We start from the raw sequence: 25,419 nt of genomic DNA on the forward strand, positions 1-25,419 counted from the left end.
AAGACAAGCCATGTTTGTGCACTTATCAAAATACAGTAGTTCTAATATCACTAATCGAAAAGGAATGTTTACTGTAGGGGTGCAACTCGGGTCGATTTTTGGGAATTCGGGTTGAGCTTTTACCTTATAATCGGTTTTGTTCGGGTTGATTTCTATTCATTTTTTAGCAAAAACTCGACCCGACCCGACCCAAGTTGCACCCCTAGTTTACTGTTCACAAAAAAAAACTAAAACAATACTAAAATAAGAGGGTATTGATAATGGCTTTCATATTGAAGCGGGGCGGGGCCATCCCCATCCACTCCCTGCCCGTCCCCGCTCTGGGGAGTTTTTAAAATCCCCGTCCCCATCCCCCCGTTGAAATCGGGGAATCCCCCGCCCGAGCGGGGCTGGGCGGATCCCTGTGTCCACGGGTGAAATCACCAACCCTATATTAAATGGGCGAATTTTCACCCCAACATAATGCCCCCACTTCCTTGGGCCGTTTCGGGCTGAGGAAGTAGTTCTCGTGACTCGTCGGGTTTCCATTTTATGCCCGCTTTGTTGTTTTAGTTTGAGAATCAAATTTCAATCTGTTATAGCATGAGAGATCTCACCATTGGATTGCATTGGTGGTAGATTAGGCAAGTATATTAGAAGAGGTAACCTAGAGAGATTAGGAAAGTAGGTTGGATTACGAACATTCTATCTTTATCACTTTTTTGTAATTGTGCTTCTCTTGCTATTTTCATCTTTTGAGTATTCTATGTAAACAATCGTTAAACAATGTAATTCTCAAAGTTAGTGAAATTTCTAAAACTTTTAGAATAAAAAATTAAGAGTAATGCTAAGGAAACCGAGAGTAGGACCTAAAAGGGGACCTAACAAATTGTTTCACGCCACAACATCACTAGTGACTTGAGCAATCCCTTAAGTTTAAGGAAATCATCTAAATGTAAATTTTTCTTTAACACATGGCATATTCTCATTGCAGGTCCCATTTTAGGTCCTAGTCTAGGTCTCCATATCATTTTCCAAAAATTAATTATTGGCAAAATTGGGCATTTGGTTATGAAATAAATGTAGGGAATTTAACCGTGGATCCCTGTGTCCACGGGTGAAATCGCCAACCCATTTAATATAGGGAACCACATCTAATACCCCAGAACAACTAGGGAACCAAATCTTATACCACGGAACCACTAGGGAACTAGATTTTCTACCCCGGAACCACTAGGGAACCACATTTTATACACTGGAACCACTAGGGAACCATGCCTTAAACTCCGAGTTGGAAATCCGAACCAATGGTCGGACTTCCGAATGGAAGCTAGTAGAAATGACAAATCTACTAGTTTCCGTCGGAAATCAGAAGGTTGGTTCGGACTTCCGAGTCAGAAGTCCGAAACAAATGTCGGAAATCAGACGGAATCCAATAGAAATGGAGCTTTATCACGTTGGCAGTTGAGTTTTTTTTTTTTCAAAACTACAATGGCAATGGAGCTTTATCACGTTGCAAATGGAGTTTTTTTTTTTCCAACACTACAACGGCAATGGAGTATTTTTTTCAAAACTATAATGGCAATAGAGCTTAGAAACGTTGCTAATGGAGTTTAATGTTAGGAGGCTTGTGGAAGGCTTAGGGAAAAAGAAAACAAAAATGTGATATGCGTAGGTGAGAAATAGGGATTAGAGCCTCTAAAAATGGTGGGAAAAGCAAGGGGTATAGTTGTCCCAAAACCAATCGTACCTAATAGCGCCTGTACTTTATGAATTTGAAATATCTACCCTTGATTTAAATAAAACTAAAACTTTGTATTTTTTTAATAATTTTTCCTAAATAATAATAATAATAATGATGGGAATAGAAAAATGAAACGCATGAAATCAGGTGGTGGAGATAACGAGGCACATGGTGGAGAGATAGCATGTGGTCACAAAGTCAGACCTGCGGGCAGCCAATCAGAAGGAATTCTAGTCCCTTAAGTAAACAAATGAGCTGTTGCCACGTGGTGTACTCGAGAAAAGATTTATTAGTCGAGGAGGAAAAAGATGGAAACCCTCGTGGGAATCATGTGGGTTAAAAAAGTAACCGCGGTCAAAGAAGTTGGTTAGTTTTGGATTTATTGGCGACAACTAGTGGAAGGATTTCCAAAGCTCCTGTTTTTTGGGTTAGGTTTGGTTGGTTAATAGCCTCTATCTCTCTCTCTCTCTCTCTCCAATTACAAGAGTTGTTGTTTTTTAGAGTCCTCTTTTTCTTCAACTTCAAGGGAGCCTCTGAAATTACCGATTCCCAACCCGTCTCTTTCTATTTTTAGTAGCTTTTTCGCTGCTCTCATCTACTTATATATCTCTCCACCCTCCCTTCTCTTCTATTTCATATCCATTCCTTTCCTTACATATCTTGATATTTTTGCTTTTAGTGGGTCTTAGAGACTTTCAGATATGGGTCTGGGACGAGTTATGGTGGCCTTGACCGCCTTTTTGTGGCTTGTTGCCTTGTCATCTGCCCTTGACATGTCGATCATAAGCTACGACGAGAGGCATATCGGAAGAAGCAACGAGGAGGTGAAGGGTCTCTATGAAACGTGGTTGGCCAAACACGGAAAGGCCTATAATGGATTGGGTGAGAAGGAGGAGAGGTTTGAGATTTTCAAGGATAATCTCCGATTTATTGACGATCATAACGCTGGAAACCATAGCTATAAGTTGGGTTTGAACAGATTCGCTGATCTGAGCAATGATGAGTACAGATCCATGTACTTGGGTACCAAAACTGATGCTAAAAGGAGGTTTACTCGACCCAAGAGCGACCGTTACAGTTTCAGACAGGGGGAGGAGTTGCCTGATTCCGTTGATTGGAGGAAAAAAGGTGCTGTTGCCCAAGTCAAAGATCAAGGAAGTTGCGGTCAGTCTTCTTTTTCCTTTCTCTTTTCCTTTTCTTCCCAAGGAAGTAAAAGATCTATACCCTCTATCGTTGATTTACCTTTTTATTGTTGTGATCTTCTTGTTCAAATAACAATTAAGGTGAAGCAGATCTATGGATAAAATACCATAAACACCAATATTATATTATGAAGACAATAAACCCATTGTTACTTTTCCACATCAAAGTGAAATTGACTACTTAATTTTTACGATTTACCTTATTTGATTATTATGTTGCCTCGTAAAATCCCAATTTAGTATTAGAAACTTGCTGTTTTAATTTTTAATTTTTAAGCAAACAAGGGAAGTAAAATAGGTTTTTTTTTTTTTTTTTTTATGATCATCATCTTCATCTTCTTTATTTTTTTTTAGTAATAATTACAATTGAAAAACGTATACTTGCTTGGTGGGTGAGATCAATTGGAAGGATTTTTTTTGTTTTTTTGCTGGATTCCTTTCAGAGAGAAGGTATCTTTGGTAATTGGCGTTTGGGATATCCCCAAATAGGCAAATAGAGATAGATTCATTGGCACTACAGCGAATTTGTTACAGCTGGAATTGTTTTGTTTTTTTGGGGTAATTATTTATTACTTGATTAAGCAATTGACTTTTGTTTTTGGTAAAATAAAAAAAAAGGGAGTTGTTGGGCATTCTCCACTATTGCTGCTGTGGAAGGGATAAACAAGATCGTGACGGGGGATCTGATCTCTCTGTCGGAGCAAGAGCTCGTGGATTGCGACACCTCTTACAACCAGGGTTGCAATGGAGGTCTCATGGATTACGCCTTCCAATTCATCATTGAAAACGGTGGCATAGACACTGAGGATGATTACCCTTACAAGGCTTCTGATTCCAGATGCGACACGTACAGGGTAAAATTCTATTCAATTTTCATCAACACCCGGTTCTATAGGTTTTTGGGCATACAAACCTGTTTTATGCCGTTTATATGCTGTAATCAGGGGGACTCCTGGTCCCCTGTTTCTTGTAACAATTTCAGAATCAACACCCATCTTTGCATTGCTGCTATTACTTTTTAATCCACCATCTTGTTAATGAAAATTGTTATTTTTCATTTTGCAGAAAAATGCGAAAGTCGTTACCATTGATGCGTATGAAGATGTTCCGCCAAATGACGAGAAGGCCTTGCAGAAGGCTGTGGTTAACCAACCGATTAGCGTTGCCATTGAAGCTGGTGGCAGAGCTTTTCAGCTGTACCAATCGGTATATGATGACTTCATTTATTTTTAATTTCTCCTATCATCTGTATCATAATAGTAATTGTTTGTGATTTGCTGCTTGATTTAATGAAAAACAAAATCTTTAATTTGAATGGAGACCTTCAAAAGCTATAACTTGCCAACTTTCCTTTAAAATATGAGTAGTGGTGCAGTCTCAGTTAAGCCCTTGAAATTATTTCCCGCTCGGAGGATTGATCTTATTTCAAATTTAACTTAGAGATGCTTCCTGCAGCTAGAGACCTTCCCTTGGCTGACCCACACCCTCTTTGATCTTATTGAATGAAAATTCTTCTTGTTTCTTTGTGATATTCCAGATTTGATTTTCATGTTATGCTGCAATCCTTTTGGAGCAATCCTTGAAGCATTTTTATCTCATGTATTCATCTTTGGGATGCAAAAAAAAATTCTGCTGTTCTTATCCTCATTCTTGGCGGTTCTCATATCTTCAGCTTTGAGTTGCAAAAAATTTCATAGGACAGGGTTATTTGCCTGTAATTTATGCTTTTGTATTGCTGATTCTCTCTACATCAATTTGTAACCGTCAGTGTTCGGGCCAACAAACAATATAGATGGGCCATATTGTCTGGCAATTTAGGTTTTCCATTTCATGGGCCTCAATGTTGAAGTGTGCCATTCGCATAAACCTTCTGATTACTGCCCTGCAAGTGGATATAGTTAAATAATAATGATTATAACCCTGACAAGCAAAAATTCAACTAACCAGAGGAATAAGATATTCTGATAGATGAGATATTTGGGACATACATTTTGGTGTCACAGGATGAATGGTTGGCCTGGAATCTCACTTGTGCCATTTTGGTTTGCAAGGGCTGAGATAAATTGTTGGTTTCTTTCAGGGTGTGTTCACAGGGAGATGCGGGACAGAGCTGGACCACGGTGTGGCAGCTGTGGGTTACGGCACAGAGAATGGGAAGGATTACTGGATCGTAAGGAATTCATGGGGTGAGAGCTGGGGAGAGGCTGGGTACCTGCGTATGGAGCGCAACCTTGCTGGCACTAATACAGGCAAGTGCGGCATTGCTATGGAGGCATCATATCCCACCAAGAAGGGACAGAACCCGCCCAATCCTGGCCCTTCGCCTCCCTCCCCTGTTGTGCCCCCCACCGTTTGTGACAATTACTATTCCTGCGCAGACAGCACCACTTGCTGCTGTGTTTATGAGTATGGGCGCTACTGCTTTGAATGGGGATGCTGCCCCCTTGAGTCGGCCACCTGTTGTGATGACCACTATAGCTGCTGCCCTCATGAATACCCCGTCTGCGATGTTAATGCAGGGACCTGTCTCACAGTAAGAAAAAGCCCTTCATTCCCATGGTTATTGATGAAAATTATTAATTTTATTCTATTCACATTGGAGCTGTTCATTTAAGCCTTTTCTTTTTCTTATCTTTTCTCTCCTGATATTTTGCTTATGATGTGCAACAGAACAAGAACAACCCACTTGGGGTGAAGATGCTGAAACGCACCCCTGCTAAACCGTATTGGGCTTACCCTGTCGCTGGAGGCAAGCAGAACATCGCTTGAGCTTGGATAGGTGTACTCTATCATGGGAAACAATAGCAATAGTAATAGCCCCTTCCTATCTTCCCGGGGCTTTGGATGTCCTATTGATATCTGGGATGATTTGTACATAGTACTTTTCTATTTTCCAAATGACTCGTGAACAAGCTTTTATAGTGATTTCCATTTGATCTGTTTTTCTCCCTCTGTAAATTCGTCTTTTCTATATGTTTTTCATTCGTAGATCTGCTACTGTCTTAAGTCCCATTACTAAAGATCAATGATCAATTTGCTGCTATGGTTATAACGACTTCTTTTTTATTCGTATTTTCACATGTTTCCTTTGTTTTTTTAGTATAGTGATGATACTGGCAACCTTAATTTTGAGTGAGTCGCCTCAAATCTACAACTTGGGGTTTCTCTGTGTCTGTAATGTTGCCTTGATCCCCTTTCTAAAATGCACTGGGTGACTCGTTTGAGAGGAGGCTTAGTTCAATGGCTACACACTAGTAGTCTGTAAAGGCTGCCCAAACAAATCGGTGTTCATGGAAGCTATGGGGCCTAACATTACTCAAAATTTTCGTTGTTGGGACTGTCTCCACCCAATACGAGTTATTAACAGCTCTAAAAAGTTTCTTTGGACTCAAGGCAGCTCAAATGATTGCTATCATCTTGTGACTTAGGAAATGAATGACCCTCGAATCTGCTTTTTAGGGGACAGGGAGATCTGGGGCATGGAATCAAACCAATGTCTTTCATTGCCAAAGCTTGTCTAATGCATATTAACTGGTTCTATCTTGCTTTGGGTCCAAATTGTCTAATGCAAGTTGCTTCGAAGTTGCAGATACTGATAGCAACCTTGAGAGCAATCCCAACAATCCTTTGGATCTGCACATTGGTTTTGGCCAAGAAAGTCCACTGGTCGGTAGATGACTAACCACTCCCTCGTTTAACCCTTTAGCAATCTGACCACTGTTCCTTCTTATCTGAGAAGGTTGTAGCCCCCTCATATGTCAGTGGCAGTGTAGGACCTGGAAAGAGGCTTAATAGGAGTCACTGGTCACTAGAAATTGCAGACAAAATCTCAATATTTACCTTCCCTCATACGGACGAGCTGGTGTTGGTAAGCCCATTTGTTATTCATCATTTAGGTGTTCATCTACAGGACAAAAATACTTTCAAAAGCCATACTGGAGTTCTTCATTACTCCCAATGGTCCCAGTCTGTATTGAGTTGCTTGTATTAGTTATACTGAAATAGAGGCCTGATTTGATCCTCCACTGGAGAAAAATTTCGGTTCACATTAGTGTGTACAGTAGACTGTATCTTGAACACAGGGAGTGCCTCACTTCTGCCAATGCATTGGACATGAATGTGCTGAGGCATTCCTGAAAATGTTTGGTTGACACACCAAAGTAAGATAGCTTGAGTTATATATACGAACAATGGAACAGGTTAAGTGGTTCAGTTAGACTGGGTTAAAGAGACAGTAAACTTTGTCAATAGCTGAAAAGTGCAGACCAATTTAAACTCATAATGAGAAGCAGAAATGCATGAATTGGTTTTGAGATCGAATGCAAAGTACCAGATCTCACAGAAATGTGCACTGGTTGATGTAATTCTTGTGGCCGCACATTTTATTCTTGCGGCCACGCGTTTAATGCGGGCTCGCACATTTTACAAACCTGCTACTAAATGTTTCTATGAGATCCTGACACTTTGACAATCCGGGGCATTCATTGCCTACTGATTTTAGGGGTTTCTGATTGGTGGGTTTAAAATAATAATAATTAATTCTACCGCTAATCAACACTAATTAATGCTAATTAATACTAATTGAACATGATCAACATAAAAATACTTCCAAACCTTGCAAATTAGGGTATTCCTATTGACTAAGATATTTGTGCAAATGACCATTAAACCTTTTTGACTTACCAACTGCATTCGCAAGGAAGCTCCTTGTAAATGAAAATAATGGAATAAATAGGAGTGCAGGTGGCCAACTAAATGAAAGATAAAAAGGCAATTGTTGATTGTAGAAGAATCAAACTCCCATCCTCCTTATTTTTCTCTATGCTTGGTCATCACATATTTACAAGCTATAGCTGTAGGACAATCTTTCCATGCTATCAAGAATTACAGAGTGATCATATTTTTAGTGTCTTTTAACTTTCACCATGTTGAACGGTTGTGATGACCTTTTAATCAAGGGACCCTGTTTTCTAGATATTGTATACCTGAAATTTAATCTGATGATTCTGGTTAAGGTATGTTAACAGTTTCTGTAACTAGTTTAGAGTTTCTGCTCATCAACTTTGATGGTTAAGCCCATGAGTAGCTCACATGCAAAATGACTAATTTTGGGTGTGCCTTGCTGACTCAAGGACCTTTCAATCTACTGCCCAATTATGTAATGGAATGGTAAAACTACAGTATGCTTGTTTGTGTAAGCAATCAATCAACCTTGTTATTTGTACATGTCTTGTATTCGTATTCTCAAATCAAATATTCGATGGGAATGTATGATATCACTATGCCAAAATTGATGCAGTCAGTCTTGAAGTATATTGAGGAAAAACTTCACCCAGTTGATAAAAATGTTTGTGCCCGATTACATTTAAAAAGGCTTTTACTTAACCTTGACCCAATTTTATCTTTATAACTTTCTGGGTTATTAGATGTTGTTATGGCTAGATTTAGGCAGTTTCAATTATTCCACTTGCTACGTTATACTGCATAGACTTCCTATTTTCTAATATACAATTTGATCTCATTTTGGTATACACTTGCGGTGCAGTTTCTAATTTTATCATCGCTGCCAACAGTTTGGAAGTTGGTATGGCTGACATAGAAATGAGTCTATACTGTACCCAAAGAGAGTGGCCCTTTTGGAAGTTGAGGGATTTGAGATGTGCTTCTGTCAAACTTACAAACTAATTTATACTTGAGCACATATCCGAAAGAAATGGCTTCACAGGAAAATGCTTCGGAGATCGCCTCTCTCTATCTATCTTTTCCAATGGGTTTATCCGCTAGATTGTTTTATTAGATAGCTTCTTCCAAATGGTGGATGTTTGCAGTTTATCTATGTGGGTATGGATTCTTTTGCCTTTCTGTTGGGCCTCTTATTAGAACTAATAATGATTTTGTTACATTCAGTAGATTATTCATCAAGTCTATCGATTTGGGTTTTGAATATCTTGCATTTGGGTACATTTTTTTTATAAGTCTTAATAGCAAGACTTTCATTAAGTGATTTAGTTTACTGAGTTTAGCATCAATTATTTGAAGTTTTTTGTTTAGTGTCCTTGACATATTAGGATTATGCAAAAGATCACTTATTCATTATGTGATTTAGTTCATTAAACAATTACGCCCTATTTGTGTAGATGATGATTTATTTATGCATCTTATATGGTGATGAAAGCATGTGGACTTAGCTAGATTCATCTCATTTAGTGGGCAAATATATCATGGTACTTGAATATTTTAAAACAATATAACTTGTAGATTATATTATGATTAAAGACTTAATGTTTTGTAAGTTGTGCGGGGTTGCAAAAATTGAATAAATTATTACGTTTACTAAATGCTCAAATGTGGGGGTATTTGAAATCATCCATTATAGTTTGGCATAATCATGATATGTGACATACTCGTTTCCTGGGTGTATAATATAATAAATATATGATTGACACAATCACACTGCCAATGGGTGTCTTAGACACTATTGAAAACTCTTTCAAAGAGTGGTGGCTTTGGACTTTATAAAGTCTGAAAGCAATATAGTTAAAAAAGACTAGCTCAAAGGCTAGTGCTATATCACCTAGGGGAATGAGACTGAGCCCATAAAGTAGTCACAGCATTGGACACCCAGCCTCTGTGATTGGAGATATCATAAAGGATGTTCAATGGGTAAAAACAAAGCTATATGGTAGCTAGGAGGAGCACTGAATATTTTGAGGGGTATTCCCTAGTCTCATTCATATGGTGACAAAGCTCGTTACTGTGATGGTTTTAGGGTGAGTATATCTCTTAATCAGTCCAAGGCATGTTTCTACATGGTGTAGGTCACAAAGCATCATTGGAGGACTCACCTATGTAAGTGTCGTAGTGGGGTCGCTACTATGGGAAGTTGAGCTACTCTCTAAAGATACTCATGAAAACAAGACCTCTCTTTCAACATTTCGTTCGCCAACTCGACTTCTTCCATTTTCTCTAAAAATCTCTCACAAAAACATTTCCATCTTCTTCGGAAAAAAACCCTACACCAGATTCTTAGATTTTTACAGTTTATCATCTTTTATATTTATTTTGTTTAGGATACGGGTAATGATAGTTCGTGGAAAACGTTTCACTGCACAGAAACAATCCTGGAGTATTATTGAATCCTGGGAGATGAACACCGATGAACCCAGTGCAAAAGGGGGCGTACTGTCCCTAAAGATGGTGCTATTTCCGATGTGCCTCGTTACCAAAATACAAGCTATTTCAAACCTTTTCTTGATCTATATTTTAAATTATTTTGATTGATTATAATTAGATCTAATAATTAATATTAATAGAAAATCCTAATAGAGTTGTTGACAAAATTCTCCGACAGATTAGTGACATAATTAAGAGAAACGGACCTAAGCCAGGGTAGATGAGATAGTGAAGGGTTGTTGAGATGATGACCCTGGGTTATGTTAGGACAACCCATCACAAGGCATTCATTCAATGTAGGAGCCATATACTCATTGACTTTAAGAGAGAACAGAGGTGTAAATTTAGAAAATAAATAACCCTCCCAAGTTATGGTTTTTATGTGTGAAAAAAGGAATGAAAATTTAGATACATTTTTCCTTCCCAAACTTTTCCAAAAAATTCCTGCTACCCAGATAGGGCCTTGAAGGTAAAAAGAGGTGGAATAAATACAATAAAGCAAGGTAAAGAAAAGTGGGCAAATAGATCACTTCTCAATTTTATCACCAGCAGGGGGTGTCCGGTGGAGATCCAACAGATCGTGCAGACCTGGCAAATAGGCGGGCTTGGCCGGGTTTCACCCAACCCATAGGGACCCGGGTGGTACAGGCCGGGTCACAAATGAACCTGGCAAAAGTGACCCGGACCCGCGGGTCCACCCGGCCCGCCCGTAAATTTCCGGGTCCGGGTCACCTATTCGTTAGAAATTGACCCGCGGGTCCACCCGGCCCGTCAAAAGTGGGCCGGGTCGGGTGGACCCGCGGGTGCCTGTAAAAAAAGTGCAAAAGACTGTTTTTTTCTTATAATTGTCATATTGTTTTACTGTTTCCCGTAGTTTTCTCGGTAATTGTCATATTTTATATGTAATTATTTTACTTCTGACCTTTTTGCGGTAATTTTTCATTTCAAACTTACAAAATTCTGAGAATCTTAATGATTACTTCTCTTTATTCTCTGTATTGCTAGCCACCTTTGCCGCAGACCGTACTTCACCCAATCTTTGCAGCAAAGGAGAGGCTACAAGCCGAAAAATAGCCCAGGAGAAGGTGGCTAGCAAATCCCTAAATAAATAAAAAACTCTTAAAAAATACGTCAACAATCCGGGTGACCCGCGGGTCGACCCGGCCCGTACGGGCCGGGTGCGGGTCCAATGCCAATGACCCGTAGAATTTTCCGGGTCACTTTGACCCGGCCCGTTTGACCCGGACCCGTACGGGCCGGGTCAAATCCGGCCCGGCCCGCCCGTTTGCCAGGTCTAATTTTGTGAACCCAAACCCCACCACGCATTTTGGGTTCTTTTTTTTTTTTCCCTATTTTTATTCCTACTATAGGTTGTGCCCAAAAAATCACTTCGGCATGTTACTGTTTATGGAAACCTCTAAATACATGTCGAGATGCAGGACAACCTCACTCTCTCTTAATGAGTGTGCGCCGAAAGGTCTGACCTTTCAAATCAAATCATATCAATCCTCCGCTATTTTTGACTTTGAAGGCTATACATCTACTCGACTGAAGGTGTATCCAATCAAACACAAAGGCCACATAAAGACAAGGAAGAAACATAGAATTATTGTAATATAAAAGAAGAAGAAGAAAGTCTACAGTAAGCTCACTAAAAAGTCCAGGAACCTACGCACACCTACCAACTCCGGGTCTAGTAAATTGGAAGTCACGTTAATACGCATCCCATTTCACGCTTAGATTAAGATCGTCAACTGTCCCACCCAACCACACGAGAAAACAAAATACATGTTTACAGAATAAATAATAAAGCATCCTCAACATATAAATTTCGCTTTTGACTGATGAAATTGGTTTGGGAGAAGGAAAAGAACAAATCGCTCTTATTTTGTTTCTTTCTTCCAATTCTCTCCCTTGTAGCCCAAGCCCAAGAGAACATCTTCATTTATCAGAGAAATTTTTTTCTAGGCCTGTTGAGCTGCTCTCCTCCCTCCCTGCCGACCTTTTTTTTGTAGGTATCTCTCTCGTTTCGCACTTTTCATGTATCTTAACAAGAAGCGATTATAAGAGCCTCACCCTCAGGAATGAAAATGGCGTGGCTGTGCTCCCCTTCATAGGTCACTACCAGCATTGTTGGATCGTCTTGAGCACGCTCTACGTGTTTTCGAGCTAGGCACCCCCTCACACTGCTGCACTTGTAATAACCCCTGACCAAAAAAAACTAAACTCAAAAAACATAAAACAAAAGGTGACCCGCTGAGTCAACTCGAGAGAAAGAGCCCTATTCAAGCCACTCCATTCGTGTCATTGTTTTATAGGTAATTGGGAATTGTGATAGCTATGAAAGAATTCCAAAAAAGAAAAAAAAAAGATGTAGTGGGTGGAAGTAAAACTAGAAGGGAAGGCAGTAATACCATCTCCATTATCATTCTGTTCCAACCCCTCTCCTTCTTGTAGCCAAGGCCGACCAAGTCGGATAGCCAATGATTCAATCCGAGTCACACGAGTCAAATGGCTCAAGAGAGGGCATACCAATAATAACATATAATTGTTTGATCATTTGAACCAGGAAAGTTGTCCGAACCAACAACAGAACTCCAGGATAAAGAGATTGGTGGAAATGACCAAAATATGTGGTGGCTCTGTGTGGATCCTGTGATCCGGCGAGCAGGTCAGGAGGACCCCCCTGGGACCGCTCTCATCATAGGAATTATCATCTAGACAACCTATCATTAGTCCGGGCCTGACAAAATGGGGTGTCTAGAATCTGCCATTGCCCACACACATCCCTTGCCCACGCACAAATCCTAAAGAGAATGAAGAAGAGAGATAGAAATAGGGTGGATAGATAGATATATATATATATATACCTTGGATGTGGGGATCCCTTAATAGGTTTTTGCCCGTATTTCCTCCAAGAGAACTCATCAGGAGGTATATCAGACATCTTCAGACTGATTGCTGGAACTCTCACAGTTGTTTTCACTCTCGATTTCCTGATCAGATCCAAACCAAATGACAGAATTTCAATGAACTCATCACTATATAAAAAATAAATAAATGAAAGAATCGATGGAAGATGACCTTCGTTTAGAACAATGGCATCGGCTAGAACTTGATGCGCACTTGGCAGAGAGATGGTCAGATTTGGAAGGACATTTCCTCTTCAAAGAAGAAGAAGATAGAGGGGGGCGTCCCAGCTGCGATAGATTCACGATATCGCCCGTAGTCAAGGAAGAAATTGGGGGAGATATACCAGTCTTGGGGGGTTGAGACAGAAGAGGATGAATAATCTGGGGTGGAGGAAGGCGTTGCTGGATTGGCGTGGGGCAATAGACCCTAGAAGAAGAAGAAGAACAGGACTGATTATCCTTCTCTAGAGGCAGCTGGGCTTTGTTAGGTAGAGGAGGAGGAGGAGGAGGAGGAGCTCGTCTGAAACGAGCGTGCCCTGTTCTCTTCCGATCCAAGAGAGAAATCATCTTCTTAAACTTGGAGACTGCATCCATTTCCATCTCTTCCATGACCTCTTTTGCATCTGAGGAGGAGGAGGAGGTCTTGTATGGCTGTTGAGAGAGCAACTTTACGAGCCTTTCCATGCTCTGTAACCCTGCATAAGCTGCTTCTTGGACACCATTTTCTTCAAATTTCTCTCCTCCTGCTCTTCCAAAGCAATTGTAACCCCCCATCATCAGATCCACCGCCATCATCTCCCACTACTTGGATGCAGCAACATATTCTTAACCCGGTAGATCTTTGCTTTTAAAAGGAAAAGAGAAGATGAATGAGAAAAGCAAAAGCAAAAGAGAAAGAGAGAGATGAGGAGGAGTCAAACTCAAACCCACCCCACACCTTAGAAAAGAAATACAGGGCATCGGATGACTAACCTGTCGCTTCTGCCTATCTGCCGTCAAAGATACAAACCAATAAAACCCCTCCACGTGACACTATCTTTGAACCCATCGGTTACTGTTCAACCAGAGCCTTTAAAGTAATAATAGTAATAATAATGTGAGGAATACGTCAGGATGTTGACCCACTCTCTTTTTTTCAGAGTTGCTCCGGTTGGTTTGTTTACCATATAATAAAGCTTTTTGGGTGGCATTGGCAATAGAGAGAGATGGGTCAAACGTTACGTTGGGCATTGGGACTGGGCCATCTAGTCGGTGGTGCCAGTTAGACAGGGTTGACTAGATGATTTCATAAAGAAGGGAAGAATATATCCTCTAATAAAAGCAAAGTCTCAAATTTCGGTTTCGGTACCGGTTTCGGACCCTGAAATTTCGAAATTTCCGTCGAAATCCGGTACAAAACCCGAAACCAATATTTTATTCAATATTAAATTTCGGCCGAAATAAATGACCGTTTCGGTTTTGATCGATTTCGGTGTCGGTCTCCACTGACATTTCGGATTTCGGTCGAAATTTAAAACCATGAATAAAAGCAATGGCCTAAGTGGCCCACTGGCCGAGCAATACACACCATTGAACTGGTTCCCTCATGGGCTGGGCCGGCACGTGTATGAATCCTAGGAGGTGGGAGCGATACTGCCGACAGCCCTCTCGAGCTTAGATAGCTCATGGAGCTGATTTTTTGTGGACACCTTATCCATTATAGGGGCTTCCAAATGAATGCTTTGGATCCCCAACAATGTGGGCCCACACCTGTTTCTGAGCTAGAGCTCAGAAACACAATTCTCATTTAACATATAGTTAATTTGACTCCACGAACGCTAGATAATTTTGTGACAAAAAAAATGGTTGTTGATATTTACACTACCATGTTTTAATTATGATACGAACTCACTTTGTCTTTTATTATTTAACCAGGTGTCAAAAGCTATTACCATTCCCAAAAAGATCTCACCAGCTGATTAAAAAAGAAAAGAGAAGGTGACTTCATGTCATTATCAAAACATGGTAGTGCAGATTTCAGCTCCCAAAAAAGTAGACAATAAACATATTTGAGCTCTTGTTATCTCAACTTTGAACACTCTTAAACATATTTGAGGATCTTTAGAGTAACTTGAACCCTCTTTGTGCAACTTAAAGTGGGATTTGGACATAGGCTCTCATTGTACATCTTCTACATTAATTGTGTAACCCTTTGAGAAGGGATTTGTTGTTTCTTTCTCTGATTCAACCATTGTATTCAGCGAGTATGAGTGGAGTCGCAAAGCCATCTCCACAGAGCGGGTGTAGGAGACACAGAGCTTTTTCCGGTTGTAATTTGGTTTGATCTCCATCGTTAAGGGGGGTCGAAGAGTGAAGACACCAAAGGTGTTGGTAGAGTGGAGGATCCTTAGACCAGATCAGTTAAAAAACTAGTGCACTCTTTCTATCTATTTTGCATTTTGGTTTTTATTTGAGCTTAAATGCTATTTGCCATTTTGTTTAAATTTTTCATTAACTAGGGCAAAAGTTTTTAGACCCAATTCAACCCCTTTCTTGGGTTGCCATTCCCCACCTATTGGGATTTCATTTGGTTTCAGAGCTCAAGGCTCTTATTTAGGGATTTTTGAAATTTGAAAATTTAAAAAGAGAAAAGATCCCACAACCTCTTCCTCACATGTTCTTGAGGGTCAATCCACCTCTAGGCCTCCAATTTTCAATGGAACCAGTTGTGGATATTGGAAGGCTAGGATGGTGATTTTTCTTCGTCAAGATTTTGATGTGTGGAGCATCATTCAAAAGGGTTATAATCTCCCACCTTCGATCTTAATGAATATAATAGTGAACAAAAGGCCGAATTTGCACTAAACCATAAGGCAATGAATTCCATCATTTGTGCTCTTTCACCCGAAGAGTTCAATAGGGTTTTTAATCTTAAAACAGCCAAAGAAATTTGAGATACTTTAGAAGTAACCTATGAAGGGACCTCTCAAATTAAAAAGTCTAAGGTCAGTATGTTAGTTAGTAACTTTGAGGATTTTAAAATGCATGATTCTGAATCAATTTCCATTATGTATACTCGTTTTCAAAACATTGTGCATGAGCTTGAAGGGCTTGGTAAGATGTATACAAATTTGGAGTTGGTGACAAACCTTCTTTGGAGTCTCCCATTGAATTGGGACCCCAAAGTCACGACGATTGAAGAATCGAAAGACCTAGACAATGCCAAGTTGGAGGAGCTAGTTGGGTCTCTCATCACCCATGAGATGAAAATGGAGAAGAGGGAAGCCCAACTAGAAGAGAAGTCTACGCTCAAGGAGAAGAGTAAAGGAAGAAATCTCGCCTTCAAAACCAAGGTACCACATTCGTCATCTTCCTCAAGCAAGGATAACAAGGAAGAAGAAGCATTTAGGAAATTCAAGAAAATGTGGAGGAATAAAGGAAGAAAAGACAAAAAGGAGAAATAGAAAAAGGAAGAAAAGAAGAAAGACGAGGATCAACGCCGGTGCGTTGAGTGCAGAAAGCTAGGACATATTAGACTAGATTGTCCTCTACTCAAGTTAAAAGGAAAGGGAAGAAGTATGGGAAGAAGAAGAGAGCAAATTTGGTAACTTTTGATGGGCTAAGTTGTAGTAGTGGAAGCTCATCCTTTGAAAGCTCTAGTGAAGAAAATGCCAACATTTGTGTCACGACCAACCCTAGCATATGCTTCATGGCATGCACGGAAAAAAATAGGGTATGCTCACATAACTCCTCTAATTCTTGTTCTAGTAGTAGTAATGTGCGTATGTCATATGATGAAGTATGTAGTGCATTAGATGCACAAATGATATAAAACATCTGACGTTGCCTGCCACTGAGAAGAAATCATCTCCCTTACATGATATAAACATAGAATGTGCTTCAAAGGATACAAAGTGCTAAATATAATAGTATGGAACAAAACATGTACTCAATCATACCTCAAAAGATCCAGTACGATTTTTGTATAGGGAGAGTATTATGCCATTCCATGGTACGAAAAAAATTTTCCAACAATTTTTAAATAAAGGTATAGCTAAAGCATCGATCTTTCTTACTCTAAAATTATACAAAATTGTAATTTCACCTTAATTATGGAATTCTTTAGTTTCAGTTAAGCAATAGAAACAATAAAAATTGAAGCAAATCCAAATGATGCATGTCATTGGAATGATCATAAATCAATGCAATCCCCCATCAAATGCTAACTCAACTTGGATGGAAATATAATCCTCATTTGCATCATCTTAGCAATTGTAAATTTGACGGATTTCTCAACATGGGGAAGGTCTTTGGCTGCAACTATGGATGGGTACTATTCATTTCATGTTTAAAATGTTCGCCTGTCTTGTGAGCTGAATGTCCCAATTGGCAAATATGGTGATATAACAATGAAAGCCATACATAGTGTGAACTGCAACAAACATGATGATATATTAGACTCCAAAACTATTGAAAATACTATCAAGTTTTATCAAGTATGAAAGACACGAGGATGTACCAGAAGGGGAAGGGTCAAGAAACTCCAAATTGGCCACAGAGCAAATGAGAGCCTGTATAGCAAGAGCTTCAGCAAACGGTGAAAGAGTAACCCCTCCATAAAACAAAAAAAAAAAAAAAAGAGAGGGTGAAGAATATGGGTGTTCCCCTTACAAGCAAAATGATATTAGCCCATTTATGGTCACAACTGGAGCAGCAGATGGAGGTGATGCTTCCCATATCTCATCAACCTTCTTGATGCCCCGCCGTGTGAAAAGAATTGTATACAAGATGAAACCTACATTAAAAAAATTACCAACTAACCCAAGGTACAACGCTATTCTGCAAGAAAGTAGAAAGAGACGGAGATAGCATTAGAGATCCAAGTTACAGTCATCAAATAGTATTTAGCAATAGTATATCAAGTTTCTAGCAAAATTTGACCTTAGAGAAAACAGTTACAGTTAGTTGGAAAGGTTTGTAAAACCAATTGGATATTCAGTAATATCATGGTTTTAATTTTGTAAGTTTAGGTGTGTTCTTTGCATATCAAGAATAAAAATCTAAATAACGCATGGGCTAAGAGAATAGAGAGATCTGAAATATGCTAATTAAATTATACACAAAATATGATTCCTCTGTGAACATTAGAGACTTGGATATTTGATGACATGTGAAAAGGATGTTGAGCTGACTCTGAAATTTAGCAATATCTAGGGTTATGATTTTTGAGTTTCGTTGTGTATTTGAAGGTAAAAAATAATCATCCTTCTGGGCATCCACTATTTTATTGTCAAGGGCACATGAGACATAGGATCATACCACTCTTAACATGAAACAATAAAAAGGGTTGGCTTGTTCAACCTCGGTCTTCAGGCTTACCACCAACAACCCCCCTTGTGAACATTTGGCAATGCCTTTAGAGAGGAGAGACTTGGATATTTGATGACATGTGAAAAGAATGTTGAGATGACTTTGAAATTTAGCAATATCTAGGGTTATGATTTTTTAGTTTCGTTGTGTATTTGAAGGTAAAAAAGAATCATCCATCTGGGCATCCACTATTTTATTCTCAAGGGCACATGAGACATAGGATCATACCACTCTAACATGAAACAATAAAAAGGGTTGGCTTGTTCAACAAACACCCCCCCTCTATTAATAAATCATTGCCATTCGAAAGCATAAATAAATAAAAGGGGTGATTTTCAAACTCCAAATTTAAACCTCAAGTAAAATACAGATCTAAAGCAATCTCAAATCATTTCCTAAATCTCAAAATAATGTGATGTAGGATGGTTTCCTATTTTCTTTGCTGGTTTTGTGCCGTGTTTTGAAGTAAGGAGAATGACTAAGGCAAAAAAATCCGGAAAATCGTGTTCAGTTTCAATGACACTCAAAGCCCGTTTCGGAGGATTCTCCTTTTTACGCAACCAAGTGATGAGATTTAGTGGATTTTTATTAGAATTAGTTTTCCTAATTTAGATTATCTTCTTTATCTAAGTTATTTCCATATTAGAGTAGGGTTTCCTTATTTCCTTTTTTTATATTCTGCTGATTTTTGTTTCTATATTTTGTTTTCCCTAATTTCTATATAATGTAGATGTCGCATGGCTTTTGAGCAAGGAATAATCAAATTTAGTGCAATTAGCATAATGGAGGCTGAGTTTCCTGGAATTAACTCATTGGAGGCTTGAGTTTCCTTGAATTAACTCATTCTTTCCCTTTTTCCTGTCATCTTCTTGCCTATTTTCTTTTTTGATAAAACGATGTTCTATCAAGTTGGTATCTGAGCGGTTTACTGGTGGATGCCTCTTACCCACCGTCGAAAGAATGAGATTGGTATTAAGGATTTGAAGGCTTATTCCATGGCTACAGGAAACAAAATGGGTTGTCCCTAGAAGAATTAGCTTTAGAAACAAAGTTGGATGCGAGGTGATGCACGGATTGAAGCACTGATCGAAGCCGTTGAGGCAAAGACCGAATCGAGAATCCAATCCCTCGAAGAGAATATAATGAAAATGATTAGAGAATTGATTTCGCAGAATCCCAATTGTTGAATAAGTGGCTTGTTTCTCACGCCACTATGACTTGCCTTTTTGCTAGAAAGCCAACACGGAAAGTGGCTTTTATTTGTCTATTGGAAAAACCTAAGATGGGAAGGCTTCGATGATAGCAAGAAAAGAGGAATGTTCGGTTCTCTTTGAGTTGAAGAGAGAAAACACACACATACAAGGTTTGAGCTCTCTTAGGGCGAAGATTCTCCTTGGATTCTCTAGCTTGGAAGAGAAAGGGAAGAAAGGCAACATATTTCTTGTGTGTACGAGAGGAAAGATAAAGCTTTGTATTCTCTTGTATTTTCTACAAGAGAAGAAGTCAAGAAGGGATTTTGTAAAGAGTTACATTACAGGGGAAGGGTTTGAGAATCGATCAAGTGGTGGATTGATTAAGGAGCCAATTATAATCTTTGTATCTTTCTTGATTAGTGAAATATTTCTCTTGGATTGCCCGTGGACGTTGGCTTTACCGAACCACGTAAAAAATTGTGTGTTCTTTCTGGTTGCTATTGTGTGGTTTATTTTATCTTGCTTTGGATCGCGGTTTTGATCGGAAATTTATCCGTCAATTTTCTACACCAATCATACACCAACGATGGCCACCCGAGAGAGACCTGATCTAGTGTCAAAATTTACTATTATGCACAAGGATCAGTCTAAACAAGGCACTACAAACTTTCGTGATCGTCGAATCATTGAACGTGATAATCGAGGTGGTGAAACATATATTGATATGGATCAAAATTTTCCTCACATTAAAATCGAGTTTCCACGGTGGGATGGTAGCGATCCGATTGGCTGGTTGTCCCGAGCGGAGCGTTATTTTTTATTTCATCAGACAACGAAGGATTTTAGGGTCGCAATCGCTTCCATCAATCTCAAGGGAGATGCTCCTCAATGGTATAATTTGTTTAAAGTAACTTGTCATTGAATTCCTACTTGGATGGAATTCGTAGAGGGTCTATTAGTTCGTTTTGGATCATCTAGTTACGAAGATGTCTATAACGAGCTAGCAAAATTACAGCAAATAACAATTGTCTTGGAATATCAAGGTCGTTTCAAACGACTCTCAAACGGAGCCAGAGACTGGTTGGAGCCACAATTGGTTAGGACGTTTGTCGTAAGACCCCGTCAAGACATTAGACTTGAAGTTAAGATGTATCATCCTCGCACAATGAAGACAACTATTTTTTATGCACGATTGCAGGAGAAAAGACTCAATGAAGATAGTTGACGTTCGTATGAAGGCTTTAATGGCCGACCTCCTGATCTTCTTCGAGAAGGTCCCATTGAATCCAAGGGTCGTAACATGAATGTGAAGCGATTGACGGAAGAGGAGCTCAAGAACCAAAGGGCTAAGGGTCTATGTTAGCACTGTGATGCGAAGTGACATAAGGGTCATCGCTGCAGACAAAATTGGTTATTGATGATCGAGCCAACTAGCTATTCCAACGACAATGATGAGGATAATCAACCTTGAAGACAAGGTTGAAATTAAGGGCGGGGGAATGTTAGAATTAGTTTTCCTAATTTAGACTGTCTTCTTTATTTAAGTTATTTTCATATTAGAGTAGGATTTCCTTATTTTCTTTTTTCTATTCTGCTGATTTCCGTTTTCATATTTTGTTTTTCCTAATTTCTATATAATGTAGATGTTGTATGGCTTTTCAGCAAGGAATAATAAAATTTAGTGCAGTTAACATATTAGAGGCCGAGTATCTTCGAATTAACTCATTGGAGGCTTGAGTTTTCTCGAATTAACTCATTCTTTCCCTTTTTCCCTATCATCTTCCTCCCTATATTCTTTTCTGAACAATTTTTTCCCTTGAGAGGGTGGAGAAGAACACAAATGTTGTTCAAATTTTCTCTTGTGCAGAGAAGAGGAAAGGGAAAACAGTTGAAAGTTTTTCTCTTGGTGTTCTTTCCTCGAGTGTAGGAAGACAAAAAGGTGAGATTGTTTTTCCTCTCTTGGTTTCCTTTTGTAACCTTGTTGTCTTTTCTCTAACAGTGAAATAATTGATTTCACCTGTATAAGTAGGCCATTGTGCCGAACTACATAAATTCGTGTGTTCTTTGTGTATTGTTGCTCTCTTGTGGTTGTTTCTATTTTGCTTCGATCGTGCTGTTTGGATTAGATTTTTTCACAAAAGTTTCTTAGTATGTACAAGGAAGAAAGTAATATGCAAACAAGAATTGGAAAGCAAGCTTTCTAATAAAAGAAGGCTCAAGCTTCCAAATATATATTTCGTATAATTTATGAAACAATCAAGTAATTCTCATTATCACCAACATGCTAATTTTGCTAATTTGAATTAATATCTTAGTGAAAGGAAAATAATAGAGAGAAAATAAATTAAGCATTGTCCTACCTGTTGATCCGATCATCGCCCCATAAAAGAGAGATTAAATTTGATTTTCGATCACCAAGGTAGACAAAGAAAGCTGCTGAGGTGAGCCAAAGAATAGTTTCGATGATCTGAGGTTTGGAAATTGGTTGTGATGGTCTCGACAATGCATCGTCCTGCTCCTCGAGATCATCACTGCTCGACCCGTATTCCTGACTGTATCTTTGCCTCATCATATACCCACCCGCCCTAGGGGTTCCACCGGACATTGATGGATCTTCACACAAATTAACCCAAAAATGAACAATAAAAAATTTATTCGTTTCGTGTTTTGTTTTTGCCAGGTAAGCTGGAGGTTTCGTGTTGTATAAGGATTAGAATCATGTACGCGGATTCGGAGCGTTAGAGAATATCGCTACAGATAATAGATAGATACGTTATCTTATGTGTGTGATTTTTTGAAGAGTTGCGACCTCAGTGCATAGAATCCCATGGAAATAATCCCCCGAGAAAGATGAAAATTGATAAATTTCATCCTAATCTTGTCTCATAAGCGGAAAGTCCAACTCTTTCTTATCTCATCTCTTTCCTATTCGCTGGAGGTCTTTTTTTATCTCGAGTAATGTTAGGGAGACCGAGAGCAGACAAATCGTTTTTCATCACAAGTGATGTAAGCAAGCCCTCAAGTTTAGGAAAAGGGGAATGATATTCCCACTCGGCCCCACGAAATAGATAAAATCCCCTACTTTAACGTAACATGTGCATATATAGAGCCCACAATTTACAAATTTTGTAGTGGGGCCCACCACTATGGACACATCATGTTTGGATGCGTGGTGCCCACTATTTTACACCCGTACACTGCCCCAATGATTCCTAAGGTTTTATATGTTGTAAATAGCGCGTGAGGATCGTGAAGTCTAAAATTTTTCAAAAAATGATATGGCCCACTTCATAGGATGATCCAAACAGTTCATTTGTTGAGCCTAAATGGTCAACACCGCGTAATAGAAATGAGATTGCCTGTTACCTATATGTCGAAATCCTTGGAGGGTTAGGATCATCGATCTACGGGGTGCAACTATTTATTTTGTGGCCCTACATAAACAGATTAGATCAACCTATGAAGTGGGACCGACAGTACCCATTTTTAAAATACCAGACGTCACATGCACACAACATATAAAATCTCATACGGAGTGTGTGTGTGTGTGTGAGAGAGAGAGAGAGAGAGAGAGAGAGAGAGAGAGAGAGAGATAGATAGATGGGGGCAATGTGTCACATAGAGACAGGTGGCAAATGTAGTGTGAGAGGGGGGGAGGGCGGTGGTCAAATTCCCTTCTTATGCATGGAAAAATCTGAATTTGTGGCAAGGCTTCTAGTATTGAAATTGAGAATGTTCTTACAAATTCCACATTTCATCTGTCAAATTTCTATGCACATTACAGAACGTCCACAGAATCTTGGAAAGCTATTTTGAATGAAATTCACAAATTCAGAGCTCTTTATAAGTTTCTTTGACTGAAATATAGTGTTTCAATGCTTAAATTAATTCCTATTTCTTCTCTTTTCCCAATCATGTGTAACACACGATTGTCATTCCATATTGGAAGTTTTTTCATCTCTTACAGAATTAATAAAAGATGGATGTATCTAAGAGCTCGTCCAATCCAGATTATGTAAAGAACTCTAATATTAAGGCCAAAGTTCATTCTGTGGAAATTAGCTAGGCCTGAACACGATCTGTTTTGGAACAAAGTTTTTGATCCAACCAATCCAAGTGTCAATCTGTCAAAAACTTTTGATCAATCCATTTCAGTGATGATCCTTATCGTGCAAGGATCTTTAGAGAAACCTTTACATATGCATTAAAAATCAACTGATTTAATCTCAAGTTTGCAAGATCATCCAAACAAGACGTGTGTGTTGGGGGGAATACTGTATAGAATGTTTTAGTAGAGTTGTTTCAAGGCGCGTAATCGCTTTCCTTAATACAAATTTCGCCCCCACCAGTTGTGTGCAAAGGAGAACCACGAATTGCCTCCAAGATATAATGAAGCCTTGTAGGAAGATCCTACAAATGTTTGATGATGCTTTGATCAAACCCAAAACGCCCTTTAAGAACTTCAAGCCTTAGAGAAATATCTAAATACTGTTTCTGCAAAGTAACGGTATTTAGAACATTGTTTTTTAAGAAACTCAGGTTAGAAAAACAATTAAGTAGGAGATTTCAAGAGAGAAGAAATATACAACAGTAGTTGTCATTCAAAGGACAGATTTTCTGCTCTTTTTATAGAGCTTTTGATGTCTTTTCATTGTGAAAATGCTTCCCTTCAAGGCACCCTTTAGATTGGTTTGAGTAATAGCCGTTTAATCACAATTCTTTGCGATACAATCGGTTTGGATCATCCACAAAGTGTCTCTTACGATTAAAATCATCCATGACTCGTGGGAACCAAAAAGACACGAAGAGATTTGAATTTGTAAGTGAAAAGTTCTATCAATTTTGTCCCAACAGATAGATTTTCGAGCAGTCACGGTCGACCGAGACAGGGTCGGTTGATCGCCGTTGAGCATCTGGAGCTTTTATTTTTTTCTTGATCTAATGAACCGCGGTCGACCGAGCTACTGCGGTCGACCAGCCATAAAACAATTATTTTTCCAATAACGAATCCGCGGTCGACCGGCCCAGTAAAAATTTTCTATTTATTTATATAAAAATAATAAAATCATTTTTCAAAACTCTATTTTGACCAAGAGCATTTTGAAAATCTCTAATAGCGTGTACAATGCAAACCGACACAATGACTTAGTTTTTTTATATATATAGTTCGAGCAGCATTTATATTCATTTTCCACAAGAATTCTATCTACGAATCATAGGCTTGGGGCGCACTTGCATAACGAGATTGATGGAGAAAGTCCATCAATCAAATCACTTGCTAACAAGATGATTATATGTTTCAGCAGAGTTGTCACAGCTCAAAAGCCCGGGACCGAATCAGCTTCACCTTTGAAAATCTTGCAACAATTCTTCAAGGCTCTGTTCACTTGTTTTCCCGGGAAAGGAAAAGAAAAGGTTTTTCGGGAATCTGACATGGCATTAGGAAAAGAAATCCAGGGAAATTGTGTAGGGAAAGGTTTCCCGCACTTGTTCACGTGCGCGGGAACTGTGCAGGAAAAGGTTTCCCGAGAAACTGCTTGCCCACCTTTTTCACTCGTTTTCCTAGGAAAGCAAATCCGACCAAAATAGTGGGATTTGGTTTCCCACACTTGTGAGAAAAGAGACATTTCTACATCATTTTTGGCAATTTTCATGTCATTATTTGATATTTCCACCTAGGCTTGTTACTTTCTCAGGAAAGCAAGTGAACACCAGAATTCTGTCTTGTCAAGGAAAAAGGAGGCTGTTTTCCAGGGATTTGCTTTCCTGGGAACGCAAGTGAACAGAGCCTAATGGAGCGACTAAGTTCCCGTGAGGAGACCGGAAGTTCCGATTTGATGAAATCCTTGAATTTCAAGGTAGAAGAT

General features: G+C 39.1%; 3 protein-coding genes across 3 annotated transcripts; 1 reads left to right on the forward strand and 2 right to left on the reverse strand.

Annotated features, from left to right (window-relative positions):
• The first annotated feature begins 2,194 nt into the window (after positions 1-2,194).
• Positions 2,195-5,980, forward strand: LOC143846906 (cysteine proteinase mucunain-like). Its single transcript, XM_077355506.1, has 5 exons — positions 2,195-2,887; positions 3,544-3,779; positions 3,991-4,131; positions 5,006-5,458; positions 5,596-5,980. Exons 1-5 carry the CDS (start codon positions 2,425-2,427, stop codon positions 5,692-5,694), a joined length of 1,392 nt encoding a protein of 463 aa, XP_077211621.1. The 5' UTR covers positions 2,195-2,424; the 3' UTR covers positions 5,695-5,980.
• A 5,702-nt stretch (positions 5,981-11,682) lies between these two features.
• On the reverse strand, positions 11,683-13,939 carry LOC143846908 (putative WRKY transcription factor 7). Its single transcript, XM_077355507.1, has 3 exons — positions 13,183-13,939; positions 12,969-13,094; positions 11,683-12,305 (listed from the first exon to the last, which is right to left on the reverse strand). Exons 1-3 carry the CDS (start codon positions 13,803-13,805, stop codon positions 12,146-12,148), a joined length of 909 nt encoding a protein of 302 aa, XP_077211622.1. The 5' UTR covers positions 13,806-13,939; the 3' UTR covers positions 11,683-12,145.
• Positions 13,940-17,059: 3,120 nt separating this feature from the next.
• LOC143847268 (testis- and ovary-specific PAZ domain protein) lies at positions 17,060-22,208 on the reverse strand. The gene is made up of 4 exons (XM_077356046.1): positions 21,913-22,208; positions 17,661-17,828; positions 17,509-17,560; positions 17,060-17,421 (listed from the first exon to the last, which is right to left on the reverse strand). The coding sequence occupies exons 1-4, from the start codon at positions 22,155-22,157 to the stop codon at positions 17,338-17,340; spliced, it is 549 nt and encodes a 182-aa protein (XP_077212161.1). The 5' UTR covers positions 22,158-22,208; the 3' UTR covers positions 17,060-17,337.
• Between the last annotated feature and the right edge of the window lie 3,211 nt (positions 22,209-25,419).

Source organism: Tasmannia lanceolata, unplaced genomic scaffold, assembly GCF_043159265.1.
Source record: "Tasmannia lanceolata isolate RefF3 unplaced genomic scaffold, GAP_Taslan_0.1 ptg000015l, whole genome shotgun sequence".
Taxonomy (NCBI): Eukaryota; Viridiplantae; Streptophyta; class Magnoliopsida; order Canellales; family Winteraceae; genus Tasmannia; species Tasmannia lanceolata.

Excerpts from the sequence above, each read along its gene's own strand:
- LOC143846906 (XM_077355506.1), top strand. The coding sequence starts at position 2,425 with ATGGGTCTGGGACGAGTTATGGTGGCCTTGACCGCCTTTTTGTGGCTT. Across the intron at positions 2,888-3,543 it reads CAAAGATCAAGGAAGTTGCG|GGAGTTGTTGGGCATTCTCC; the intron begins GTCAGTCTTCTT and ends ATAAAAAAAAAG. Across the intron at positions 4,132-5,005 it reads CTTTTCAGCTGTACCAATCG|GGTGTGTTCACAGGGAGATG; the intron begins GTATATGATGAC and ends GGTTTCTTTCAG.
- LOC143847268 (XM_077356046.1), bottom strand. The coding sequence starts at position 22,157 with ATGTCCGGTGGAACCCCTAGGGCGGGTGGGTATATGATGAGGCAAAGA. Across the intron at positions 17,829-21,912 it reads GGCGATGATCGGATCAACAG|AATAGCGTTGTACCTTGGGT; the intron begins GTAGGACAATGC and ends ACTTTCTTGCAG. Across the intron at positions 17,422-17,508 it reads TCTTGACCCTTCCCCTTCTG|TTCACACTATGTATGGCTTT; the intron begins GTACATCCTCGT and ends TGTTTGTTGCAG.
- LOC143846908 (XM_077355507.1), bottom strand. The coding sequence starts at position 13,805 with ATGATGGCGGTGGATCTGATGATGGGGGGTTACAATTGCTTTGGAAGA. Across the intron at positions 13,095-13,182 it reads TGCCATTGTTCTAAACGAAG|GAAATCGAGAGTGAAAACAA; the intron begins GTCATCTTCCAT and ends GGATCTGATCAG. Across the intron at positions 12,306-12,968 it reads AAGGGATCCCCACATCCAAG|GGGTTATTACAAGTGCAGCA; the intron begins GTATATATATAT and ends TTTTTTGGTCAG.